The sequence below is a fragment of the Podarcis raffonei genome, chromosome 2 (genome assembly GCF_027172205.1).
Source record: "Podarcis raffonei isolate rPodRaf1 chromosome 2, rPodRaf1.pri, whole genome shotgun sequence".
Taxonomy (NCBI): domain Eukaryota; kingdom Metazoa; phylum Chordata; class Lepidosauria; order Squamata; family Lacertidae; genus Podarcis; species Podarcis raffonei.
In genome coordinates this window covers 44372040-44390293 of record NC_070603.1, presented here as the reverse complement: position 1 = coordinate 44390293, position 18254 = coordinate 44372040, and the positions used below count along the sequence as shown (strand labels likewise).

General features: G+C 43.6%; 2 protein-coding genes across 5 annotated transcripts in view; both read right to left on the bottom strand.

Moving 5' to 3' along the window:
• MAP2K7 (mitogen-activated protein kinase kinase 7) overlaps positions 1-8538 on the bottom strand; it is a 31900-nt gene extending 23362 nt beyond the window's left edge. Inside the window, exons 1-2 of one of the 3 annotated variants that reach the window (XM_053376369.1) lie at positions 8348-8538; positions 1019-1066 (exon numbers count right to left, since the gene is read on the bottom strand). In XM_053376369.1, the coding sequence (XP_053232344.1) occupies positions 1019-1066; positions 8348-8471 (172 nt within the window). In that variant the 5' untranslated portion in view covers positions 8472-8538. Of the gene's footprint in view, positions 1-725; positions 786-1018; positions 1067-8347 lie in introns of those variants that run through there. The other 2 variants (XM_053376372.1, XM_053376371.1) reach the window with 2 other exon arrangements.
• Positions 8539-13725: 5187 nt separating this feature from the next.
• Positions 13726-17922, bottom strand: LOC128407686 (volume-regulated anion channel subunit LRRC8D-like). Of its 2 annotated transcripts, none has more exons than XM_053376374.1 (2): positions 17621-17922; positions 13726-14762 (listed from the first exon to the last, which is right to left on the bottom strand). In XM_053376374.1, exon 2 carries the CDS (start codon positions 14734-14736, stop codon positions 13726-13728), a length of 1011 nt encoding a protein of 336 aa, XP_053232349.1. In that variant the 5' UTR covers positions 14737-14762; positions 17621-17922. The 2 variants fall into 2 exon arrangements, with proteins under 2 accessions (XP_053232349.1, XP_053232348.1); XM_053376373.1 differs by having other exon boundaries at positions 13726-14891; positions 17621-17920.
• Positions 17923-18254: the final 332 nt, after the last annotated feature.

Below are 18254 nucleotides of genomic sequence, written 5' to 3'. Positions count from 1 at the left end.
TTAAAACAATAAAATAAAGCTCTCTCTCACCTGACCTTATATTATCCAATTACAGCTTATTTAGGTAGCAATTATATATTTACAGCACACATCTCCAAAACATGTGCAATAAAAGCCCCAGTGAATTGTCTGAAATAGCTCATTTAGGTCCATCTCTGAAGCTTAGCATATTTGGGACCAATAGATACCTAGACAGGAATCTGCATAGAAAACCTGTTAATAGTAATCAAAATTCTTTTGGGGGAAAGAGGCATACAAAGGTAACAAATACATATAAATATATGCCCTCCTGAGATTATATCAGAAACATAGTCTGGCACCGTTGTGGGATGCAGCAGACACTACTAGGAGCTTCATAGAAATCTGAGCCCTGCTCAACTCTAAGGAAGGCTACTCTGTTCCCATCTTAAAATCCCTACAGCAGCTGCCCTTGACTAAAAGGACAGTCTTGACTTTCTGCCCTAAAGCAAACTAGTGTGCAACAGCACTGACAGTTTGCTACTGGGTTCTACCTCAGAGGCAACTGCACATCACAAAAAGCAGAGCCTACTTAATTTTGCTGTATGCAGGTTGACATTTCGACATTGCCTTTCCACTCAGGAAAATCTAAGGAAATGTATGGCAATATGAATTTCTGCCATTTGCCACTTGAGGGCTCTGGCACATTAAAGTGGAAGGTGGAAGATAGAAGGTGGAAAATATCAGTGTGAAAATTTAATGGTTACCTGTCTTCAGAAAGTGCTTTGACATCATCAGGAAAGGAAGGTGCTAAGCAACTACTGCAGCTGTGGACAATCAAAACATGTTTTCATGCATGGCCTTACATACCGCTTTGCCTAGCCAGTCTTGGCAAGTAAGGCTAGATCAATAGTAAAGGAGAATACGAAAGTGGGGAAGGAAGCAGGGTCAGACACACACTTGGAAGAGAAGCAGACAAGTGGCAATTCTATGCAGTTGAAGGAAGCATTAAATAAATGATGCAAGAAATCCAAGCTGCGATGATAAAAAGTTCTGGTACCTGCACGTTGGGATGGAGCGGGAGCAGGGCTTAGAGTGATCACAATAACTGGATTGGGAAAAGGAAGAAAAAAACACGATAAATCACAACAGAAACAATCAAATCATCAAAATGAAAATAACTCATATTCAAATCAATTTCAGGATAAAGAGTGGAGGTGGCAAGAAACCAACAAAGGGGACAGACAAGGTGAAAATGTGATGCGTCAAACAGTAAGGAATCAATTCCACAGGTTTCACATCCCTAGCGCTTCTAACATGAAAACAGCTATGGTTCTTGTTCTGTTAGTCAACAATTCCCTTGCACAGCAGTGTTCTGGTCAATGGCCTTCCTTCCTTCCTTCCAGAAAGCAAAACCCATTCACTATGGCTTCATCAACAAACTAGCCCAGTGCTTCACAATCATAGATATACATGAAATGTACTTAAAGTACCCAGGGGCAAAGCTCTAATTTTTCAAAGCCAGCCTCAAATGTCTATGTTCCAAGATTGCACCTGGCTGACTATATTATGTGAATCAAACTCCACTTCTTTTAGGCACCAATGCTGTTCAAATATTTCATATTCCTAGATGCCTAGGAAACCTTTTATCTGTGATGTTCCAAGGTCTGATCACAGTATAAAGACTTGCTTTAAAGGCCATGATCTTGCTATACTCTCAAAATGACGTTTACTAACAGCATTTTAAACCATAAGAGGTGACTAGGATAATCTAAAGACGATAACATAAATTATGCTCCTTGATTCTATCTATGTAAAACAGACCTCTCAAAAGCAACATCTCACCATATTCAAAACCTTATGCCCCTGCAACTCATGAAATATTTTCTACTTTTAGGTATTCAAAACGTTCTAGTTTTTACCCAAGTACTCAGATGCTAATAACTTCTCTTCATTTCCCCTTGAAAGCTGCTTTCTAAAAGACTTCCACCCCAACTGATGCACGTAAGTAATTTCTTTTTTGTTATAAAATATGCCTATTCTCTAAGAAAAAATAAAAGGCAAAAAAAAATCGCAAAGTTTTTAGTTGATCCCCAAGAAGTAGAAGCAGAAATGATTGTTCCTGCTTTTGAAAGCTAATGAGATTAAAAAACAACTGATAAAAACAGTATCTTCTGCCAACAGCCTCTACCTCAGGGATGAAGGACCTGGAGTCCTCCAGAAGTTAATAGACTTCCAAGTCCCATGAGACCCAGACAGCACTGCCAATTGTCAGGGATGATGGGAACTGGATTCCAACAACCTCTGTAGGGCCTTAGGTTCCCCACCCGTACTCTAGCTTATCAAAGGAAAACCGCCACTCTCTGAACCTTCACCTTATTTATTCTTTCATTCTGTTGGACCACCACGACATGCCCTGAAAGGAAACAAGATCTGAAATAGGATATGAACTCCTTGCTTTGCTTCATGATAACACATGGAGGTTAATTAACTAGCTTACTGATATAAATAATGTTATAAGCAATATGAACAGCAAGCAAAGTACACCTGCTCGTAACATCAAATCATATACATACAATGAAAAGCTCTCTGGTGTTGCTTCTTGCAGACTGAGGCATAAGGCAGTGGTTTTCAATCAGTGTGCCATGGCACCCTGGGGTGCCTTGAATGGTGTTCAGGGGTGCCACAGGCAATACTGGCCTCTGTCCCTCTTTCTTTCTTTCTTTCCTTCCCTCCCTTCATCTGATGCCTTCTCCATCTCTGCCTCTCAAAGGCTTACACAGTTGTTTGTTGCAGAAGCCTTGGCTACAAGCTCCCAGGTGAATGGTGTGTCTGGAGCTGACCAGGGCATGCTTCCCAGGCCCCTGTGGGGCAGTGAGAGGAAGCACCTCTCTTTGGGGCAGGGGAGGCAGCTCAGAGACCAGAGGCAGCAGCTGCAGATGCCCAGAGGACTCCCAAGGAGAGGGGAGAAGAGAGGAGGCTGAGGGAGCCCTCCACAAGGGAGCTGCCAGCTCGACAGGCAAGGGGTTACATAACTGGGCTCCTGAGCCCCACAGGGGTATCGCACAAAGAATGTAGTTGGTCAAGGGAGCCATGGACCCAAAATGGTTGAAAAACTGTGCCATAAGGATTACTTGGTAGGACTTCTGTCACAATGAAATCAGTTTTATAACCTACCAATGATGGCATCATTCACATTAAAAACCTAGATGTACTTCCAAATATATTCTCTTGGACTTTTATACTCTTCAAAACTTCAATTTAAGCCACCATTTAGTGTGAATATTAATTGTAAATGTATAAGAAATCCCAATTTGCACTCCATTTTTGCAAGTAAGAGCCTGAATAAACAAGAACTGATCCTCACTATCTTAATAAAATAAATCAAGAAGCCATGTCTCAGTCATCATTTTACTTTCCCCCTCATTTTAGTCATGGGTTCACTAAGAGACACTGGGAAGCAAATCTCTCTAAACTACAGCCCCTTTCTTAAAAGTGGTACATACAACTTTATAGAGTTGCTATGATCAAATTATCACTGAAATGTGTTTTTACACAAGAGCATTGTTACAAGAATTATTAGCATGAGAATTCTATACCAATGTAGCAACTTGTCAAAATTCTACTTGCCTCATGCTAATAATTTTAAAAGGTGTCTCAAATTGTCATTATTAAGTTAAAATAGATTAACATGATCTGTTTTAAAAGAGTTAATTTTAACAAGGCAACTTTTGAACACTCCATTTTCATCATGTTCATTTACATCTGGCATATAAGCACCCAACAGCACAAACCAGAAGTCACACATATTCTACAAGAAACTACTATTAACATCTTCTTACAAAAAGCCTGCAATTATGAAGACATGGCCACATAAGTCATTCTCAAATTTCATTCTCTAAAAGGATACCCACATGCAAAATGAGATGTGATAGCCTGAAATGTGAATCAGAGTTTTATATCAGAAGCTTGAGAGTAAGGCAAAAAACATAAGTACATAATAGCTTTTTGTTGCCTTTGTGGACTACTTAGAATGAAACAGAAAGAGTTGAAATTCATAAAAGTCACCTTCAATAAAAACTTTTTATTCTGCATAAAGCATACTGAAAGACTCACATTACACTTAAGTTTGAGGCTAGTGTGTAAAACAAAAATCCTGGAGGTGCATCTGGATTCTCCATAAAACATATTTGAACTTTTGTTTCTCCTTTTAATCTCTCACCTCCACTACCCTTGTCTCATTCCACTAGAGAAACCAAGTGTATGTCTTGTCCTTTTTAAATGAATACAAACCTCCTCTACCTCTACGATCTGGTAAATTTTCTCTGTTAGATAGCTGTGGATCATCCAACAAAGTAGGAAGGATACAGACCTTGGTTCTAGTTCCACTATACCATATAAGAAGGTAGCACTTATTCTTACTGAAGAAATGCTTCTTAATTAGGGAAGGACCATGACTCTGTCACTCTTGTGAAATATTTTGTAAACATTCTTAAGGTTAATGGGGTACATTATTAGGCATTCATGAACACTATCTCCCTCACACAAATGTGTGAAAAGTAAGCATACAAGATTTCAGAAAGACAGAATGTGACCTAAACAGAAGTACATTGAATAAATATTTAGAAAGTCTAGATCAGAAATGGCTATTCAATTGGGTGGGGGGTTAGTTCAATGACTCTCCCCATGTGTTCAAAGTTAAGGGGTTTGCAGAACCACATGAGCAGGAATTGCCTCTTGCCAATTACACAGCAAGAATTCACCTGCAATTAGCAGACAGGAGAAGGGGTTCTACAAATATACCAACATCTGTGCATCAAGATCCCAACTTATGTGGAGGACCTTGATGCACATGATTGATGTTTTACTGTGGTTTCATATTTTGTTGGAAGCCTTCCAGAGTGTTGGGTAACCCAGTCAGATGGGCAGCAAATAAATAACATCATCATCATCATTATTATTATTAAAGTATGCACAGCAAGCCTCTTTTCACATAGTAAAGTGTGGGGTACAGGGCTGCTAGATGCGGCAATAGAGCCAGGATTAGCTCATGCAGCCCCACAATCCTCCTCGCATAGTCTCTGAATGCATGGGAGGGTTATCAGAAACCTCCCCTAACTAATTACACACACATAAGCTACTAACCTATGGTAACATACACAGTGTAATCTCCACTTCCAGCTTCTAGACTCAGGATTGAAAAAAGCTACATCCAAGCCACAAAACCACAATGGAAAGTGGAACCAGAAAGCATTACACTCACATTAAACCCACAACTAGTTGTAGGAGCTAAAACATCCCTTCCCATCTCCCCCCCGCCATCTTACACCAGGTGAGCTGATTTGAAAAGTGTCTCAAAACTGAATCTGCTCTTTGTTCTTTACTGGATATTAAATAACAGTTCAAATATTAGCATTACACTATTGGAACTGCTTTTCTATATCCTGGATTCAGAAAACCCCAGTACTATGTAGATACAAGAACCACGTGGGTGCATGGGATAATATAATTACTTCCCACACTACCAGGATAAGAAACAACCACATTCCAATTTCTATCTCAGCAGAGATCATGTAATACAAGGACCAGAAAAAAGAAGACAATCCCATTCTGTCTCTGGCCAGGACAGCAGGGCCACTGGGAACCTGCACCCCCTGCCTCACAGGAAGTAAGGCAAAAGGGAGACCAGTCTGGCCCCATTCATCAGCCAGAGAATGAGCAGCTGCCGGAATTTGCTTCCTCCCTCCCCCTTGCTTCTAGAAAGAAAACTCAACTTCAATTGCCAGTTGCCCTGAGACTAGAGAGCTGATGAAAAGCAAGCTCTGGTCCCATCCAGCAGCTGCTAGATTGTATGTGTGAACTGGGGGTGGGGGGTTGTATTGTTACCTCCTGCTTGTAAGTTGCCTTGAAAATTGTTTGATTGAAAGGTGGGACATAAACCATCAAAATTAATAAATAAGCATCCACTCACATGATGTTTGTGCAGGTCCAGGCACTGTTGAAATAGCTCCCATATTCCAGAGGTAATTCAACTTTAAAAGCAGTGAGGAACAGATGAGCTTCACATTTTTCCTCCTCTATCTGACTTTAAAGGGAAATCTTCTCCCTTTCTCAGTGACATAGCTACTTCTGGATTCTGCTCCAGCAGCAGGCAAATGCATGCAGTAGAGGCAAATGTAGGGACAGAGACATCCCAGGCACTATACTGAATGGGGTAGAGTCTACCCACCTGCACAGGTAAGAGCCCTGTGTCTGCACCAAAACTTTGAGCTGTGCATGCTTAAGTCTCAGTTGTTATAATTGGAGATTTGCTCCAACCACAGAATGACTATCAGAAGTACTCTGATCAACATATTAAGCCATTGGCTTGTCAGAAAATATTTATGATTTATATATTTTGTTCATTTCACTCTCGCCTTGGCAATTTCACCTTGGCCACACAGGTAAGTGCCTTATTCACAGAGACAGACTATACAGCTAGAATAATCTACTGCCAAACGATTAGAAATCGTTTGGCAGTAGATTATAAATATATAAAAATATTCTAAATCTTTTCAATGTCACTATCATTGTAATATACATTCTATGTTGCTTATGACAAACTTATACATGTTATCAACACACTGTCTAATATTTTGTCCTGTGTACCAAGTAAACTAGTAGCAATACAATACAATTACAGGGGGAAATCCTTCAGTGGTACAAAAAATTATTAACTCCATGTTAAATTTCAGCTCTGTATCTCAAAATATGGGTCAAACAGGTATAGTAAGCATAAAAACTTGGGCTGCTGGTTGATCATGAAAATTTTAGTCTGTTCAAAACCAGTAGCTCAAGTTTGTAGGTTTTGACCCATACTCTACTGACTGAGCTTTTCTGGCTGTGAACAACCCTGACAACTTTATTAAAGGGAGGCCTATAAATATGCCAAATAAGTAAGTTCCTTCCTCAGCTCTCTTCTCAAGTGAATATATTCACATCTTGCCATCAGTGATTCCCAAACTGCATGCTGGAGCATCTAATGTGTCATGAGAGAGGCTGAAGTGTGTCTTGAAAGAATTAAGTCACCATATTGGATGCCTACACCTGTCTATATCCCTCAGCATATGGAGGCTACAGGTAAGTCCTTGCCATAGTCCATTGTACAATTGGCAAGTGCTTGGTATTCCTAGAAACACCAACGAAGATAACTAAACAGAAAGAGACAGTAAACCAAGATGCACTATTAACTAAACTATGACACAAGGAGGATCTCTGACACACATCTGAGTATAGGGTGAAAGATGCATTCAATTTTAATCCAAGATGGGGTGGGGAAACCATATGAGTTTTGGAAGCGCTGCTATATACACAATATGGAACTTTCCTGTATTTAAGTTAGAACTTAAATAAAGAGCACTTGTGAACTTCTTTGTTTACAAAAAGATACTAGTCCAGCAAATGACAGGAACCTGATCTAGAGAAGAATACACTTGGGGACATTTCTGAGCACAGCATATCGCTATTTCATGGTATTCCTAACCCACCCCTCCTCCCTCTCCACTGCAGGGTGTGAGCAGTTGCTTAGACTTCCCTAACTTTAAAAACATAGTTATAAGATGGCAATTGGGGGATCCTAAATCCACTTTTACTTCCTCCAGTATAACAGTTACAGCATAACTCCTTGTATATCAATTTTTCTAATCAGAATACAGTACATGGTAACTCCTCCTGGCCCCACGAAAGCAACTCTGAGCTCTAAGTACTGTCCTCGTTTTTAAATAAAATCTCAAAGAACCACGGTCCACTAACGCCATCACATCATATGCTCAACACACAGGTGGTTTCCCACCCCCAGGAAGATCGATTAACCTAAGGTCCCCAATGACCTCCTGTCGGTGCCCCCTACTGCTACATTCATTTCTTCTCCTTCCACCCTGAGTCCTCCTATAAAAACCCACACGCAGATCATGGCCCGGGCACTGGGTCCCAGGTCCCAACTCTGCTCCGTACATGTTTCTTCCTTCTCGAACTCTTCCCCGCCCCCCACGCCCACGCCTTCCTCCAAGTCCCTTCCCCACTGGATTCTTTACCTTTCCCCTGGGGCTTCTTTCTCCCTGCCCCGGTGTGCCCTGGCCTTGGGCCTCCGCCTCCCCCAGGCTCCGTGGTAAACAAGAGCCCCCTTGTTTCCGCGCCCCGGGTTTCCCGACCCCTTCGCTTCTCCGGGAGGACCTTTCCCTACCGGCCCCTCTCCGGGGCAGCTCGGCTCTTCCCATCCCCGCCCGCATCCCTCCGGCCCCGGGGCTCCTGCCCAGGCGGGCCCGTGTCAGTCGCCCAAGCAGGGGGGGCCCTTCCGCGGAGCCTCCCCTGCCGCCGCCGCCCCCGTTTCCCCCCTCAAAGCCTCCCTTACTAGGCCGAGTCCGGGCCGGACTGATGTCCAGGTTGAGGTCGATGCGCCTCCGGGCCTCCCTGTTCTCCTGCTTCAGCTTGGCCTCCAAGCGGGACAGTTTCTGCTCCAGCGAGGACGCCGCCATCTTCCCCCCCTCCCCCGGAGCCGCCGACGCTGCCGCCACCGCGCAGCCAGAATACACAAACACCGCAGTGCGCACGCGCCGAAAGGACCAACCAGGCCACCATATTATCATCCTCCTCCTCCGCCCACCGCAAAGGCACGGCTCCACTTTTGCCCGCTGTGCTTGTTTTGCCTCGCGGCTTTTCCTCGCTCGCGCATGCGCGAGGGCTCCAAAGCGCTGCCCGAGCTCAGTATCGGCACCGCCGCGCCGTCAATGATATTTTGGACGTTCTCCTCGCCAATATTCGTGCATCTCCACTCAGCTTTGATGGGGACTAGGGAGCATGTCTGGGAGTCATGACGGGTCGGAGGGCTGTTAGAAGATGCTGCCCGGTTGCTCAGTCAATAGAACCTGAGGCTCTTAATCTCAGGGTCCTGGGTGCAAGTTCCGCGGGGAGCAAAATATTACTGCAGGGGTTGGAGTAGATGACCCTCTGGATCGAACTCTACAGTTCTGTGATTCTATGGCCCGTACCTCTCACACTTGAAGACCAGCCGGAGCTGAACTGCTCCAAATATGGAAGAGCATTTTTTCCTGCCTGCGCTTGGGTTTCCTTTGTGCTTCTTTATAATTTGTGTACTTGTTGCATTTATATGCCGCCTTTTCTCCCGTCTTTCTCTCCCCAACCCCCCGCCTGCACTATTCTGGGGGTTCTCCCCACACTCCGGAGCAGGATGCATTGCACTGCAGGGCATTGCACTAGTGGGAGCTGTCGCACTGGCTTCTGCTAGGTCCGACCTGTTGAATCAAATATGAAACTAGGAAGCGCAGATACGGAACCAATGGAACCAGCTACAACCTCATGAAAGGCCGCTGGGAATCACAGTTTGCTAAGTTTTTTATAAGGTTGTCTATTTCTTGGTATTGTGGAGTACCCATAATAGAATGTTTGCAGGGACATCCAGTGTAACAGAGTACAGGTCTGGGAGTCGAAAGAGCTGGGCTTATATTCCTTAGAGTTGCTACGGATCTGTTTCCCATCTAAAGTGTGAACTGCAGACTTTTAAGGGTCTGGTGCAAACATAAGAAGAGCCTTCTGGCCCATCTAATCCAACATTCTGTTCTCACAGTGGCCACCCAGACGCCTGTTGGAAACTCACAAGGAGGACAAGGGCACTCTCCCTGCCTGTGGTTTCCAGCAGCTGGTATTCAGAAGCATTTTGTCTCCAGGAGTGGAGGCACAGCTAGTAGCCATCACAGCTAGTAGCCACTGACAGCATCCTCCATCTGTCTAATCCTCTTCAAAAGGCTGCCTCCTGTTTCATAGTTTAACTATGCGCTGCATGAAGAAGTACATAGGAAAGCATGTTATGAGAACAGCTACCTAAGTACAGAGCAAAGCAAGCCTTTATTACATTCTCTTAGATGGTGATCAAGTTAGGGTTTAAGAAGAAAAGTGTGTGTGTGTGTGTGTGTGTATATATATATATATATACATATACACATACGCCTCCCTCGTAAGACACACACATCTTTAAATATATGCCTTCTACTTCAGGGGTGGGGAACCTCGGACCCTCCAGATGATGGATTCCAACTCCCATCACCATCAGCTGACATTACTAAGAATCAAGGATGATAGGACATGTAGTCTAGAAATGTGTGGAGAAGGACCATGGGTTCCCCACACCTTACCTACTTGATTCTTACCTACATAAAAATACATATACAGATTGTATCAGAAGGAAATGTCGAATCCTTACAGACTCCTAGAATTTTTCTGTGGAAGGTGCAATGCTGGGGGGGGGGGGGCAAGATGCATTAATTAGTTTTACATACTCGTTTTCCTTTGACTTTCCTGCCATGGCCTGTCATCTCTAATTTAGATAACATCACCTGTGTGACTTTAGCTACAGTTAAGTATGTTTTGCCTTCAGCCAGAACATTCTGATAATATAGGTTTCTTCCAGCAAAATGCAAACCATAACAGGCCATTTCATTTCTATGGGAGTACAGTACTTTTTGTCTTCTGAGTTCCACTATGTTGCCCCTTTCTGTTTTTGGCATTCTTCCTTGTTTGTGTTTAAAATAAGGGACATTGTCCTGAATTGTTTTTGGAACTGGGGACACCACAGAGCTGTCTCATTTAACTGGAGACTACTAAGGTTACTTTGTGAGCTTGCTCTCCCAGCTTAACCACACTTCCTCTCATCCTGCTGCTAAAGAGCAGATTTTCAATTGGAAAGGAGCGGGGCAAGGGGGAAACTGCTTGGACCCATGCCTTGAAAGTGTGGGTCATGCAGAAATCTGCAGGAAACTACTTGGACCCATGCTTTCTAGGCATGACATAAGTGAAAATGTGGACTAGCCCTTTGTCAATCTGCTTACCAGTTAAGACTGTAATCCTATATCCACTTACTTTAGGAAGCCCCATTAACCACAATAGAACTTCTGGAAAGGCATGTATAGGATTGTACTGTAAATCATTGTTTCTGACTGCAGGGCTACAAGGCCTCTCCTTTTTTATATAGGTTATGGTGATTTTTCATTCTTGCTGTAAGAAACACCTCTTTTCTTGTGTCAGTGCCTCATTGACACATTTTTCATATATCCTTAAAGTGTCATTCCTGTAAGACAGGCAGGAAAGGGAGGTGCAGGAGGACATATCTTCTTTGTTTTGGCAGAAGGGCTTGTTGAACCCACACTTGTTTCATTAACATATGAGCGGCTTGGAAACAGAATCATAGAATTATACGGTTGGAATGAACCCCAAGGGTCATCTAGTCCAACCTACTGCGATGCAGGAATCCTGCCCACAGCTGTCCCAACCTTCTGGTTAACAGCCAGGCACACTGATGGCCCATTGTGCCATCATATGACTAATATTCTCCTTTGGTTTCAGAAAGTGGATCACTTCACTACCTACAACTCCTTACACTCTTAAACTGAAACTGTAGAGTCCTTTTTTTACAAACAAACAAACATTGAAAATATCATTTGGAGAAAATGTTACAGTTTTATACATTAATTTGTATGTGCTCATGTGTTTACTTTCAGCATAGCTCAGGGAAATCATGCCAGCTCAAATCTGCTTCTCTGTTAATATCCCAGGGCTAAAACAGATGTAATAAATGCTACAGCAATCCTATGCATATTTACTCAAAAGTATGTCCCTATTGGACTTATTCCCAGGTCAGTGTATTATTTGTTGTTGTTGTTATTTTAAGCAGAAATACAGAAGAGGCTTTGGTTTCTATTGAAGTTTTCCAATTATTGGTGCCAATTCCTTGATCCACCCCCCCCAAAAAAAAAACCACAGAGAGAGAGAGCGCGCTGTTATTAACCCCAGGGAGGAAAGTTCACAGGCAATGCAGGTACCTGTTGTTTTTATTGCAGAGCAGCTAATAAAAACTACTGCATTAAAACAGAAACAAAAGTTAAAGGATGCATTTGTGAATTTGCCTTATCTTCAGCAGAGGCTCCTGAAACTGGATCAGACTATTGATCTGTCTAGGTCAGTATTACTGACCGGCTGCAGTTCTCCATGGTTTCAGAGAGGAGCCTTTCCTAGCCCTAACTGGAGATGCCAACGATTGAACCCAGGATCTTTTGCATACAAAGCCCATGCTTAACTATTGAGCTGTACCCCTTCTTCTATATTCATATCCATATGAAATCCATATTCATAATCCCAGCCCAACAAGGACAGGTCTGAACAGTGCATCTTTCATCTTGCCAAAGTTGCTAGAGAGATACTGGTGGAGACCCCTGAGAGAGACAGCCCCAGGTTGTAATGTCAGGAAATGTGATGTGGAACACTGTGGGCCTTCTTAGGTCAGTGGGGCCCATCTTGACCAATGCGGATTGAAAAAGGTTAGTATACCTATTTTCTGGCTGGGACTGTTTGCAAGCTTCAGGACTTCCATTTCACAGAAGAGGGCCCTAGATGCGCCGTCATATTATTTCCTGTCTTCCATCAACTTTTGACAACTACCAGTTTGCATACAGGGCAAATAGATCCACAGAGGACGCTATCACCACCACTCTCCATGCTGCTCTGTCCCATCTGGAGCAGCCGGGGAGTTATGTGAGGCTGCTGTTTGTGGACTTTAGCTCAGCTTTTAACACTATCCTCCCCCATAGACTGGTGTCCAAGCTAGAGGCGATTGGACTCTCCAACTCCACCTGTCTCTGGGTTTTGGATTTTTTGTCAGAACGTTCTCAGAGGGTTAGAGTAGGGTCACATATGTCCACAGCCCTTAGCCTTAACACCGGCTCACCACAGGGTTGTGTGTTGAGTCCCCTGCTCTATGCTCTCTATACGTATGACTGTACAGCCACCTATTCCAGCAACAAAATCATCAAGTTTGCTGATGACACTACGGTGGTAGGGCTCATTTCAGGAGGGGATGAGTCCGCCTATCGGGACGAGGTGGAGCGGCTCTGTGTTTGGTGTGGAGAGAACAATCTGGCTCTTAATACGGCTAAGACCAAGGAATTAGTGGTGGATTACAGGAAAAAAAAGGCGGACATTCAGCCCTTGCATATCAATGGGGAACGGGTGGAGAGGGTGGCGGAATTCAGGTTTTTGGGAGTAACTATCGATCAGGGCATGACTTGGAGCGCAAATACCACTGCTCTGGTGAAGAAGGCCCAGCAGAGAATTTATTTCCTCAGACTTTTAAAGAAGAACAATCTGAGTGAGAGACTGCTGGTGTCCTTCTACCGAGGCTCCATAGAGAGCATTCTTACATACTGTATTTGTGCTTGGTTCTCCAGTTGTACAGCTAGGGAGAGGAAGGTGCTCCAGAAGGTCATAACCACAGCACAAAGGATTATTGGTCAACCTCTCCCATCTTTGGAAGAATTGTACGGTTCCCGTTGTCTTAGGAAAGCAAACAACATCCTGCAGGATTCATCTCACCCGGGATACAGTCTGTTTGCACTACTGCCTTCTGGCAGGAGATATAGAAACATCAAGTCAAGGACAAATAGACTGAAAAACAGTTTTTACCCGAGAGCTGTGGCCCTTTTGAATGCTGTAACTCGATAGTGTGACCTGGGAGATTGATGGGTGTGGGTGTGGCTGGAATGTGGTTTGTTGGTTGTTGTTGTTGTTTTGCTTTGTTGTTTTTAAGGGATGGCATCCAATTTCGTTGCACTTGTGCAATGTTGCACGTGTGTAATGACAATAAAGAATCTATCTATCTATCTATCTATCTATCTAGATAGCCTGGCAGCTTGTGAAGCCTTAGTTCTCTGATGCCCTTGAGTATCAATGCACATGCAGCTGCAGCCCTTCAATACTTGCCTTGTGTTCAAGGCCCACATCCAGCAAAGAGCTCTTGCTCATGGCTGAGAGGAAGATGGCAAACCGCCAGGAGTATAGTTGGTCGCACTGATCAGCCATGTGCAGGAGGAAAGCAAAGTCGTTGTAGACATCTGGGATGCCAAGAAAGTGACTGTCTTCTCGCATTTGCTTAAAGGAATACTTCTGCAGCGGCTGCCGCAGCAGCCACACCAGTGGGTAAGCCCCCACCACCCCATAGAGGAATACCAAGAACAGGTAGGTCACCATCAACTTCTGCAGAATGAAAGCCAAGCTGTGGTTACAGAGGAAAACAGAGTAGCCGGTGAGGTTCTCTGTGTCCAGCCAGCAAACATGTTCAAAGGAGATGGCTCCTATGCAGTTGGAGGTGTAGCCCAGCACAGTTAGGATCTTGGCAACTTTGAAGATTGTTTGTCCCATGTAGACCATATAAATCAAGCTGGCACCTTCAGCATGTGCCCTGAATCTGCAGATCTTCTCAAAGAGCGCCCGGCCCTGCTCCCTCTCCTTCCAGTCAAGGATAGGAGAGGATGAAGGGGAAATAAATTGTTCTTGACACCCTCTAGTATCCATGGTTTTGGGTAGGTCTAGGGAATTCTGGCAGACCATTTCAGAGACGGCCTTGATGGTCCAAGGGGACTCGAAGCATTTCATGAGGATGGATAAGAAGTGTTCGATCTTTGAGGACGTCTTAGGGTACCTGAACCAGAAGTTGCTGCTTGCCATTAAAATCAGTGAGTTGACAAGTGCTAGGTAAGGAAAATACTTGGAGAACCAAGGCAAAGCATTCTGATAGCAGACATGGTTTATGTACAGGTACTGCTGGTAGTCAAGGTTGATTGGGCGTCCACTGTTCTCAGTAGAAAACTCTTCACTGGTGGCACTGTCCATAGCTCCAGGCTTGAGCATAGCTGCTGTGGTCTCATTTAGCTTGTAATTCAGAGGCAAGCAGGTCATATGGTCAACAGAAATCAGCAGAGTACCTGAGAGGAGAGAGACCATCAGCATCGCTACTACCAAGTAGTCCATCAGGACATCCCACCAAGGCTTTAGAGTCTGGAACCGAGTGTGGGTATCACCGACGAAGGTCACTTCTGTCAGGTTAAACATCACTAGAAGCAAATGGTAAGTGGGAATTGAGTAACATCCTTGGCTATTGCACTGAAACAAAGTCTGCTTGTTTAGCACATTTAGCTAGTGCGCTCGCTCGCTCTCTCTCTCTCTCTCTCTCTATCTATCTATCTATCTATCTATATACCTAAACTGTGAGCAATACAAAGTTACACGGAACAATATAAAAAGTTAAACATTAAAACTGTTCAGCGATAAACGACTAAAATACAGAACTGGTCACGCTTCAAGGAAGGCTTAGTTAAACAGAAATGTGTTTGAAATTATAAAACAGAAGGCACTTGCATAATGCACATTGGGAGGGAGTTCCATCATTTTGATGCTGCCACACTGAATGCTCCTCTCCTGGTAGTTGTACAGCAGGCATTGTGTGGCACTATTGATAGCACTGTCATTAATGAACAAAGTGGTCAGGCATAACCCAAACTTAGAGACAGTACAGTTATGGCAAGGCTTTCCATACTAGGAATGGCTTGCCTTAACCTGTTGAGTTTCTGCCTGCCATACAGCTGCCAAAGACACAAGAACCTCCTGTTTCCTGAGTGTCAACCATAAACCAAAGTCTAGGCTGCCATCCTGCACCCACTTACCTGGGTGGTAGCCCTAGTAAACACTAGTAAACACTAAGAGACCTTAGGGAAGATGCATCCTGGCTGCTACGGGGAAAAGAAGGGCAAAGTAAAGAGAATCCAAAGACTAGAAATAAGACAGACAGAAACAGGAAAAGTGTGCTAAAGGACAGGGGGAATGCCTGGTGTCTAAGCAACACATTTATAAATCACAGCTTCATTCGTTGGTTAAAAGCATTGACAGGCAGCAGCCCCCATCTTGCAGAAATCACTTAGAAGGGTACCTGTATGTTTTGCTTCATAACTTTCCTGGAAGGCTAAAGCCTTACTTTTTTAAAAAAGAAAAAGATGAAAGCTCATAATCTGTCCTCCCTCGCCCGGGGGGGGGGGGACCAATGTGGGCAGCAGGGCATCTGTGGATGCTGAGTTGGAACTGCCATTCCAAATGTGGAAAAAAAATAATCTAGGGCAGGGAGGGACTTGTTGCCCTCTGGTTGTCACTGGTCTTAGGCTGGATCTAGACACATTAAAAAAGTGTTTCAGGAAAACGCGTTGTAAAACAACATAGCGGGAAAGCATGTTGGCTAAAGACGGAATTCCACAGTGCTATCTGGTGTCACAGTGTTATAACGCATATAAAACACCTTTTCCTTACTAATGTAGCTGCGTCCTCAAGCTCCTATCAACCTTTGCCACTGAGGAGTCTGCAGCAACATCTGGAGAGCCACAGGTTTCCCACCCCTGACCTATGGACTCTTAATTTTTAAAAAATAACCTTGCTTTTTTGCTGCTATTGTGGCTTCCTTGTTATTGCTTTTAACATTGCATTTTAGTTTGTTTTTGTTATTATTTTATCCTGCATGCTGTCTTGATTATGCTTTTGGTGCAGAAAGCAGGGTATATATACCTAATTGAATAATAAGAATAATTGCAATGAGATGGAGTGGCTTGAAAAATATTCAATACGTTTTTAAAAAAAAATTCTAAGAATATAATTCATATAGCCATCTGCTGAGATGCTCACCAAGCAAGACCTATCTCCAAGTCATGAATAACAACAACACTTCCTTACTCACAGTTTTCTCCTTAGATCCGGTAACCAGACTTCGCTTTGTGGAAAGCGGAAAGATGGAAAAATGCCTTAAGGCCATACAGAGGGTGGTTTACTCTGTGGCGTTCAGGCAACTTTCCATTTCCCCTTCTTTGTCTTCCACGTCCTACAGTGGATCAGGCAAGTGGGAAATGGCCTAGGCTTAATGATATCCTACTCTGAGTAGATGGAAGAATTACTGTTACTTGAAGTTGAAAAGCAGAGATACCAATAAGTGATTTGCACATTTGTGCTAAAAGTTGTTTGTGAGAGGATCTAATCCTGGTGTCTCTGAAAGAAGCTGTTGCTTTAGATTCCAATTCCTTTTGGCTGTTGCTGCTGAAAATGTTGTTGTTCGTCCACGATATTCGGGGCTCCTCCAGAGAACCTGTTTATTCAACATTCATCCTGATATGCTTGCACAAAGCTTACACAATAGTTGGACAATGTCTGATCTTCATTGAGTGTTTGTTCTGATTTGTTTATGGGGTAGTTATACGACAAAGAGTATTTATCTGACATTCACCCTTATTTGCGTGCAGGGTGTTTACGTGTCATTGAACTGCCCTTAGACCTGCAAGTATAGGGTGTTATACAAATTTAATAAATAATAATAATAATAATAATTCACTCATCCCATACTTTGAATGCGTTTCCCCATCACTTTGTAAACTGTGAAAAGTCCAATGTTGTTTATTTAAAGTGAATTTGTGATACTAGGATGACAGAGGGTTGCAATCCACTTTAACTGTGCAAACCTAAAGTTCCAGTATGTGTTTGTATTCCTCCCACAAAATATCAACAGTTGGGGGCACCCTAAAACATCCGCTAACAAAACACATGCACTCCCAGCCACTCAGCCTTGAAACAGAACCACTCCACTGTTGCTAGATCTGCAGCAGGCTGTCCTTAAATATCATTTAGAAGGGTGGTTTTAGCATGCATAGACACAAGCATTTTTTTGGCTGTGGTTATAACACTGGTCGTGGGTTACATGCCAACCTTCTCTCCCTCTCTGACTTCCTTATCCCATTTGGCATCAATTCCTCACCTGCAGGCGGTTCTAGAACTCTTCATGCACAACCTCTGCTCTTTTCTCTCCCGTCTGCAAGGATCTTCCTCTCCCAGACCCTCTCCTTTGCTTGTGCATTAAGCCTGCACACCACACTGTACTCAGTGCAAGAGGCTTTATTCCGTTTCCATGGCAGCTCCAGGCAGGACGAAAGGACTGGAGGAAGGAGGAGGGAAGCAAAACTCGTTGCTCGGAATTCATTTGCTTGCAAAGGGATTGCTACCGGTTGTGACAAACTCCCTCACTCACACTTCTTATTCTGTCTTCTGTAACTCACAGTGGAAAAATGTGAGAGAGGGGGGAAGGAAGGAAGGAAGGAAGGAAGGAAGGAAGGAAGGAAGGAAGGAAGAACCCTGTGAGGTAGGGAAGGCTGATAATAACAGCCATAAGGTCATCGGGGTGGGTGGAGTGGCTTGAGCAAGAAATCTGTTCCTGCATTACACAACTGTGAAATAACGAGGCTAAAAGGTTTTCAGAATGAATCAAGGACTAATTGAAACTTTGAAGAATGTGACGCACATGGAAACTCTAGCCACACAGGAGAAAGGGAAGGGCACACAAGTTGATACAGGTCAGTTTGAAGATCCAGGTATCCCTGGTGTAATACCAACAT

Bases quoted from the DNA above. Each gene is read 5' to 3' on its own strand.
- LOC128407686 (XM_053376373.1), bottom strand. From the start codon at position 14,889: ATGTTTAACCTGACAGAAGTGACCTTCGTCGGTGATACCCACACTCGG.